The 9,206-nt window shown below is 45.8% G+C and overlaps 1 protein-coding gene across 1 annotated transcript in view; it reads right to left on the bottom strand.

The window, feature by feature from the left end:
- timp2a (TIMP metallopeptidase inhibitor 2a) overlaps positions 1 to 9,140 on the bottom strand; it is a 10,320-nt gene extending 1,180 nt beyond the window's left edge. Inside the window, exons 1-5 of the mRNA XM_030339623.1 lie at positions 8,740 to 9,140; positions 4,223 to 4,323; positions 3,648 to 3,756; positions 1,494 to 1,618; positions 1 to 897 (exon numbers count right to left, since the gene is read on the bottom strand). The exon at positions 1 to 897 is cut by the window's left edge and continues 1,180 nt beyond it. Coding sequence (XP_030195483.1) covers positions 700 to 897; positions 1,494 to 1,618; positions 3,648 to 3,756; positions 4,223 to 4,323; positions 8,740 to 8,869 — 663 coding nt within the window. The 5' untranslated portion in view covers positions 8,870 to 9,140 and the 3' untranslated portion in view covers positions 1 to 699. The remainder of the gene's footprint in view (positions 898 to 1,493; positions 1,619 to 3,647; positions 3,757 to 4,222; positions 4,324 to 8,739) is intronic.
- Between the last annotated feature and the right edge of the window lie 66 nt (positions 9,141 to 9,206).

Genomic DNA, 9,206 nt, shown 5'->3' with positions numbered 1-9,206 from the left:
GTGAGAAGCAGTTGATACGATTTGGACTTGACAAGCAATATGGAGGACAATCATAAAAAAAGGCAACTTGGAATTTGGCTTTGGAATACAACTGGAGAATGAGGTAATTTAAAGTAAATACACAACAAGTCACAAATTATCTTCCATAGCTCAGATATTTATAATGGGGGGGGGGGGGCGAGAGCAAAGTTAAGAGCTTCGTGGGGCAGGAAGTGCTCTGTCTCTCTTAGAATTAATAACCTCCTGACGCCAGCCTCAGAAGGAATTACATCATCACTTGACCAATCCATGTCATATGAAGCCATATGTGTGTTGCCATGTCTGAGAATAACATCCAATTCCCTTGTCTAAACCTTAGAGAACCAGAGAGGTGAGTTGAGCAAGGAGATCTTTGTTCTTCTAAAAACCCATTGGATAGCGATGGAGTGAAGGGATTTCTACGCTCATAATGTTGACAAAAATGACTAGGATCCACAGAAACAAAGGAAACTAGATACCAGAAGTTGTTCTCAGAACGACAACTCATTTTAGTGACAACTACACTTTAAGGTTGCCTTTATAAAATTCACTGCCTGTTTTATCCATAACCTTAACATTTCTGATGGAATCATTAAACACATATATATATTCTTCTTTTTTTCTTAGTTTTCTTTTGTTTGAATTCAGTTGGTGCAGTGGGCTGACGGACAGGTCATACGACTAGGGGTCCTCAGCGTCCAGGAACTCCTTCTTGGGGGGGGCAATGCCCCGGTACCAGGAGCAGGAGCTGTCGGCCCTCCGGACGCAGGCGTAGTGGTTGGCCTGGCGACCGTACACCTGCTTCTCGATGATCAGGTCCGTCCACAGACACTCCTCCGGAGCAGAGATCTCACAGGGTAGCGTGGGGCAGCGAACGATCTGCGCGCACGCACACACACACACACACACACACACACACACACACACACACACACACACACACACACACACACACACACACACACACACACACACACACACACACACACACACACTATAAACGCCCTTTCAACTCGGTTTTATCAAGGCAGGATATGTGTGCCAGAGCATGCTTAATCAGCAGTCTACTGGATGCATCCTGAGAAGGGTTGCATGCAGTGCGTGCACTTAACCTGCAGAAGAGACATCTAATGGCAGCCAACGTACCCACCAAGCGGTGTTGGGGTTTGGGTCTGATGCATTCATCAATGCTGGTCATGAACGCATTGGTCCAGTCGAGGGTTAATTCGTTGAACATTACCCGACTTGGTGGTAAAGCGTTTTTAGTCAAAATACTGTTTATATTTGTGGTTCCATTTATATGCGCTCTTTCGACTGAAATGTTACGCTCCAACGAATACGTATTTGTTATTTAATTTGATCATCATCAGGACCTAGCCAATATTCCTGCTTCAGACTTGTCCCTCAGGTCAAGGCATGGTTTTACGCCGTCATGTCTGCAGTGCAAACCTTTCCTCTGCACACTCTGCACCTACCTTGCACTCGCAGCCCATCTGGTAGCGCTGAGTCAGGCTCTTCTTCTGGGTGGGACTCATGTTGTCCCACAGCATGATGTAGTCACACAGGGTCACATGCATGCGTCCACCGCTCTCGGCCTTGCCTGCACAGGAGCCAGACAGATGGGGATAAAAGATAAAACCACCAAAACACAAAGGATTCAAAAACACACAAAGATTACTACTGCATGGTATCTGAAGGGTTCTGGAGGCAGAATGTCTATGGTTGGAACACACCGTCTGGTTAGATAAGGACAGACATGACGCCAAGGGAAACTACTTTATCTCCTAAAGTGAAGGACAAATAGTCCTGACATTTAATAAAATAAATAAAAGATTGTTACATCTCAAACTGATTGAGCACAGGTGAAACGAGGGTTATTGGAAAGGCTTTTTGTTTTCGTCAGTCATCATTTCCTAAAAAATAAAGCTAAAAACAAGGGAAATATCAGCTGGTCTTAATCCGAACCAGATGGCCAGCCACCGCAGATGCAAAACCGGCATTTAGCGCCCACCACACACTTCTGCTTTTGTCAAATCTTGTACCTGCTTGTGGTGAAGGCTAGCATACCGGTTGGCGCCCTCCCCTCACCTACTGCCTTACACAACCATCCCTCCCTGTCTGCAGAGCAACCCTCAACAAGTTGGAAGCCTTATCTCCCGCCAGTCTAGAAACAAAGTCTGTACCCACTTGTATCCTTTACTGAAACCCTTCGTATGCCTCACTGCTAGAAACATTGTTGTTTTTTATTGCAACGCTCCCGACTTGTGGACTGGCTTTGTGGTCATTTTGCGCTCGCCTATGGCTCCAACGTCCTAAATCATCAACAAAACCGTGGTTCCCAGAGAGAGGAAATGCTGGCTTCAGCAGTTCCTCTCTCTTACAACTCTGTAATTAGGGGTGAGTGTTTGCGGGTCCAGCTTTGCCTCGCGATGAGGAAACCAGAGCAGCCATGAGATCATGCTCCTGTGCACTTCTCTATTCCCTCCCTCCACGTCTTGCTAGGTCTATTTATTTCATGTCTATGTGTGTTAAACTGTCACCACTGAAGCTGTGAGTGCTACTAGTCTTGCAGGGAGTAAGGGCAGGTAAATATTTGAGTGTTGTGGATTAGATCCTGTTAACTGAACTCATTAAGGTTCTCGCTTTGACTATATATATATATATATATATATATATATATATATATATATATATATATATATATATATATATATATATATATATATACACACACCTTAATCACAGAATAAATAGCATATATTTATACAGCCTCTTGGAACGCCCAGTGTGCTACAAGAGAGTCGTATCGTGGTATGCACTTCATGATTTTTACGAATGTCATTTAGTTGACTGTTTTGAACCAAAGCAAAATATCCGTTAGGGCAACCCCTGCCGTACACATCCTCCCTCTAGAGGAACGTACACATTCACTCCCGTCTCCAGAGGGCTTAGGTAGCAGCATATCATTACCCATAATAACATAAACAGCTGATCCTCGACCTCGCCAAATGTCCTGTCTAGAGACCTTCCGTCTGCCCACCAGTCTCCACCTGCACCTGCCTGTCTGTGTGTCTGTGTGTCTGTCTGTGTGTCTGTCTGTCTGTCTGTCTGTCTGCCTGCCTGTCTGTCTGTGTGTCTGTGTGTCTAGTTTTCGAGATATATTTAGATGCAGAGTTCTTGTCCGCATCTTCTTTTGTTCCTTGCTTTCCCATCTGAAAATCTTTGTTCCAAGATATTGAGGTTTCTTGCTCCAGAATTATGTATATTCCAAAGACAACAATCGAACCGTTGTTGTTATTCAACGACAACAATGGATGGTCTCGTGATTAAGGGTGGGGGTTTGACTCCCAGGTGTAGTTCTGGGCCAAGTAGCCCTTTGGAAAAGTGTTTCCAGCCATAAGTAGCAGACCACACATGTTCATAGAGAATTACCACTGTTTAACTCAACTTTATACATTGGTCCAAAAAAAAAACACAAAAATGTTACCTCAACAGTTACTGAAACCCAAACAGAATGGTTTTCAACTGAAAAAGTATTTTGGTGTTTCCGCACCCTTTAATGACCTGCATCTAAATACATGCCTAAATAGCAAGTAGCACATTGAAGGGATTGTACAATAAACACTGACCTGAGATCAGGTACTCCTTCTTTCCGCTGGTATCCAGGGTAACGCCACAGACTGCAGACACCGGCGCGGTGAGAACAGCCTCGATGTCCCGGCTGGGCCCTTTGAACATCTAACCACAAAGCAACACCACTGGGTCAGGTCAGAGTCATGTCCTCTGGGTTGAACTATTTCTGGGGGGCTCCAGTTCGAATGAATAGACAGGGACGGAATCGGCAGGGAATTCACGATTCCGGTCATTTTGCGATAATATATAACAAGTGTGATTCTATCATGCGTTAAAGCTATTGGTGAAACATTGTATTTCTACAGGTCCAGGTCTACAGGTTTTATATATGAAAGCAGGTGAACAGAACATCTATAGGATAATACGAGAGAGAGAGAGCGAGAGCGAGAGCGAGAGCGAGAGCGAGAGAGAGAGAGAGAGAGAGAGATCTGTAGGACGGTATCGTTTCCATTACATCTACGTTGCTGGAGGTTTGAGTCCACATAATGATACTAGAGGTATCACTGAATTAAAGAATCCAGATTCTGCCGTCACATAGAAGTTTCCCCAAAGTGAGCGGCGCCCGTCTGACCTTGATCTGCTTGATGTCATACTGGATCCGTTTGATGGGGTTTCCGTAAATGTCGTTGCCAGCGTCCAGCTCCTGTTCGCCCACCACCTTGGCCCGGATCACTGCCAGGAGCGGAACAAAACAGACCGCGTCAGACCATGTGCTGGTTATCCCAGACTAGACAAGTGTACACGCAAACACATACACACATAATAAAGTCAGAAACACAGATGTGAAAAAGGGGAAATAGGAGCGCAAGATTGCATAAACTCTGCCACCCTGCTACAAAAAGACTTCAGTGACAGAACATTTTGTTGGCGCTATTAAAGACTTAAACCACATGAAGGCCTATAAAGTCTGGTTAGTGACCCAGTTTGATCAGAGCCATATTGAAGTACAAGTAAAACGGTCCAATTCACGTTAACATTATCAAGAAAGAAACTGCCGTTTAAGGCTTTGAACTCCTCTTTGGCTCGGCTCAATAGGGAAACTGCAAATGGACCACAAAACCTGTTTTAAAAGAAGGATTATATAGCTGTCTAGTTTCATACAAACATACATATATATATATTACATATTATAGATTTAACGTCCTCCGGGAATAACAGCCCCGGAAGAGAGAAAATTATGTCGCAATAGAAAGCATAACCATATGTGGATCATACTAAATCCTGAACTGGTCTTGCACATCAGGAAAAAAATCAAATCCAGTACTACCTTGGAACAAAATCCAAAGCCAAATGCTCTAAAAAGGAGGTCTACGAAATAAACTGGATTGCAAGTACTAATGCTTTGGTATTGTCGAATTCCATAGAAATCCAAGTAACTAGTTTCATGCGTGTGTGCGCTCCATCTATGCGTATGGAAGCTTATGTTCAGAATGAAAAATATGAGCAAAAAATAAAAAGGTGTAATCCATAAAATATCCTGGAGTGCACACATATCCGTTAATGCACGGGGTGGACTGCTGTGGCTCTCACACCCATTGGGCGGGATCATCGCTTGGAGCAAACACAAATATGGTGGCGCTCACAGCTCATCAAGTCAACAATGGCTCACAATATTGGTCCTTCACACCCCTCGGCCAAAGCACCCACACCCACACCACCACATCCTCTGTGTTCTTTGCATACGTCACCGCTCAGACCCGATAGCTTGGTCACACCACCCAAAATAGCCTCTTGATTAGCTTGTGCTAGTGAGATTCTTTACTAAAAAGGCCACACGCGGTTCAACAAGTGCCACTCAAACCTCGTTCCCTAAACGTCCGCAATGTTCCCTTTCATCTCGAGGCCTCTGTGAACACGCAGGAGCAGCCCGGGTCCACGTATATAAACACAGTATACCTGGCTGCTGCGTGCTGCGTGTGTTCTCACTGCTGCATTCCATTCAGTTTTTCCGCTCTCACTTCCTGACCTCATTCTGAGCCTCCAGCTAATGAGCAGCAGTTAGCAGGACGTAATACAGAGGCAGAGGGCTCTGCTGCCCACTGCCGTTGTGGAAGATGACCCCTTGTTTACCTCGGTGTGCGCATTGCAGGCAGGTCTGCTCCCTGCCGTGGCCCCTGCCACACTGGGACAGACTACTCCTTTGTAACCCCAAACCCTTTTGTCGGATGGAAGCTGCTGACCACATGATGTACAATGGAAATTTCAAAACAGACCTCGGCTTATAACTAGGCTACTACAGTACTAAGAGACCTGTTGAGTGAGAGATTGGCATTAATACTATCCCCCCCCCCCCATTTACACAAACCACCAGCTGACCCACATTATAAGTACCCCCCAGTGCCATGTTTAATGGATTAAACATGTGCACAAGTAGCACCGCGTAATATTTTCCATCCCACCCCCCCACCCCTGTGGTTATCAGAGTCCCACCCCCTGGCTGGGAGCTGCTCTTTTTTTTTTAATGTTTGGTTCACTTTGCTTTGAGGGTTGCTTAACCCGCCAATCACAGGTGTCGTCACTTCAAGGAGTTCAGGTTTGATATCCCACAGGGTTTGTGGTTACCTGATTGCAGGATTATAGACGGGGTAAACTTGGGTCTTACTTCTGTAATGTGACAAGGTCTGCAATGTCCTGCAGAGGAGCTCACATTGATTTGATGCCAAATTGTATTGTTCATATTTTGTTGACAATACAACCTGGTACTGTGCTAACCAGGGGGCAAAGACCCAATGTGTCTTCCAAACATGGACAGAATATAAAGTTCACCATCACGTTTCTGCTGGTGTTTCTAGCAGACATGTCCTTATTCTGCTCCGACATGGAAACAAAAGGCTACATCAAGCGTATCACCTTGATTAGGGTTTCATTGATTGGGACCGTGACACTACACAAGTATGTGTAATTTCACAGAGAGAAAACTTAATTTAAGTGTGAAACCCATTTTATTGTAGAAATGCTTCAGTTTGCAAGGCATCAATTGAATACATGTTATTATAAACATGTTTAGTCGTGTTGTCATGTTTGTTTCCTTAGACTCCATTGAGCATTTTCCCCTTAAGAAGTACATTTTTGTTTATGGGCAGCCTCGGGTAAACAAAACAGTTCCACAGAACTCCTCAGTGCCAAGTCAGGTGCCCAGTGGACCTCGTTCCCAGAAAGGGAAGCTGACTATGAAGTTCCTCCAATTAGACTAAGGAGGAGGACAGTCTGGCCTGGCCCCCAGGCAAAAATGGAAGTTCCCCTCTGCGGCCAGCAGATTGAGAGAACAACAGACAGCCCGTGCGCACCAATCACTCTGTACTCATCGCTGGAACACCACAGCCCGCATCCTTCAGCACACACATGATTAATACATATGTTTGTCAATGGCGCGGGTGTTCATTGGTAATCATTGTTGGGCAACAGACACAACCACAAAGCAGGTTTTCATCACCTTAGTCACCTTTGTTTTTACCGTTCACATCTTTGCGGCATGGCCTATGCCTTCCTCCTCCTAGTCGACTGGGGTTAACATATAGCGCTTACCAAGGCCAGGCAACAGAGGACTAGGCAATGGCTTTAAAAGAACCACAGATCTGCCTCAAAGTGTTAACGAAAGGCACACAAACCCCTCCGACACATCATACGCTCTCGGCTTGCCAGCGCCAAGACTGAGTCACAGTCATTGGTCAATAATGAAGAGGAACAACGTTATTTTTAACCTGTTTGTGGGTGTGCATGAAATGCATCATCAGGCGGGCTACGTGGAGAGTGTGAGATGGAAGGTATGAGGGCCCCAGACTAACAAGGAGCGTCTCCGAAAGAGAATTATTCCTTGGAATCGTTTTCTTAGTGAATACTGTGCATATTTGAGACGGCAGTGATTTTTTTATTGTGCCATTTCCTCCAGAGCATGCCCTGGCCAGATGTGCCCTGGCCAGATGGCTTCAGACCGTCCACGGTGATACGAGAGCCAATCCAAGCGCTCTGAATGCTGCCCAAGCAATGGGCAGGGAGGTGGGGGTGCTTGCGTGTTATCTGTGTACATGTGTAAATGAGGTGTGAACTAACAGGCTACCAGTGCAGCAACTTTGATGTTGCTTATTGAAAGTCCCCACTGTGAGGGTGTGTGTGTGTGTGTGTGTGTGTGTGATTGTCCTGGGGAAAAGTCTGGAAACCCCCAGCAACATTCCTACAATTCCTGTCCTGCACCACTCCTCAAAGAAAAGATCGAGAGAAGAGAGGGACTTGGGGAGGAGGAAGAAGCGATGGAAAGGCAGGGAGCTGGTGGCTTGACTCCGTGGCTAAGGAGTTGTCATTACATTCCTCTCAGTACGCAGATTGACTCTCCTCTTTGTATCCCTCTCTTGTCACCCAGGCTGGTCCCCCCCCCCCCCCCCCCCCCCCCCCCCCCCCCCCCCCCGCCCTCCTCCCCATACAGTTTTGCGGGCCGTCTCTGCCACGTTGTCCTGGGGGCTACTGGAAACGCGTCCAGTCTTCAATAAATACCAAAAGGGCCTTGGTAAACATGCATAGTTCCCTTTAAAGAGGGCCTTGTTGTCTTGTGTAATCACAACAATAGAATAACAAATTAAAGACTGCGATCTAGGTCCGACTAACCCATTCAATATATCATATCCGAGAAGGTCATCCGTATTGTGACAAAACCAAAACGTTGTTCCAAGGGGCCACAAACGGAGCTTGGGATAAGAGTTGAATGAGTCTATGCGCAATTGTGTGCGCGGCGCGCGCAGTTGTAAATCATTGTGGCAAATCAGAGAGAACAGCCAATATCTTTTTTATTTCTTTTGTTTTTAATATTAAACGTCTCAAGTTCAAAATATAGGTAATCTAAGGATCAACACGACTTCCATGAGTTTAGCATTGTGCCATTTTATTTGAATGCCATGTAATGACTCCCTAAACTGTTATGGGACATATGGCCTTGTGCAGCAACACCCTACCCAACCAAACCAAACCAGTGATTGGCGGAATAGTGAGTGAGAATAAATTAACTAGAAAATGCCGAAAAACATCAAATAACACGGGTCAATGCGATAGCGACTATGTAAACAACAGTTAATGCTGCTGCGCACTAGCGTTACTTACCCACATCCGCGTTGCAGAACGCCTGTTGCGGATGCACGGGGGCACAGCTGCACGCCTCTGTTAGCTCCTCTGCCCGCCACAGGATCAACACAGCCAGCGTGCAAACCAAGCCGTTCATTGAAAACGGCATTTTTTTAGTGGGGTCTCTTTGTCACTATATGTGGCGCAGAACGTTGAAGCAAGATCCAATGAGAGCCCTGTTGCAAAAGACCTACCGATGTCAACACTCACGGCGGGCTGTGCTCACGATCTCCCCTAATGGATTGGCTAAATACTTCAGCTAGTTTGAATACTGTGAGCACAAAAATAAACAGTACAAGTTACCGCAGCCTGTTGTCAACGTTCGCACGTATATGGTTTCCAGCCTGTCTAGTGGGACTGTTTTTGTTAGGGGATCAAGGCGTTTTTATAAAGCTGCCCTCACGACTCCGCCCCCTTCGGTAACAATATGTCCAGCTGTGGGCGCT

This window comes from Gadus morhua, chromosome 18 (assembly GCF_902167405.1).
Source record: "Gadus morhua chromosome 18, gadMor3.0, whole genome shotgun sequence".
Classification (NCBI taxonomy): Eukaryota; Metazoa; Chordata; class Actinopteri; order Gadiformes; family Gadidae; genus Gadus; species Gadus morhua.
This window is presented reverse-complemented; position numbering and strand designations above follow the sequence as displayed.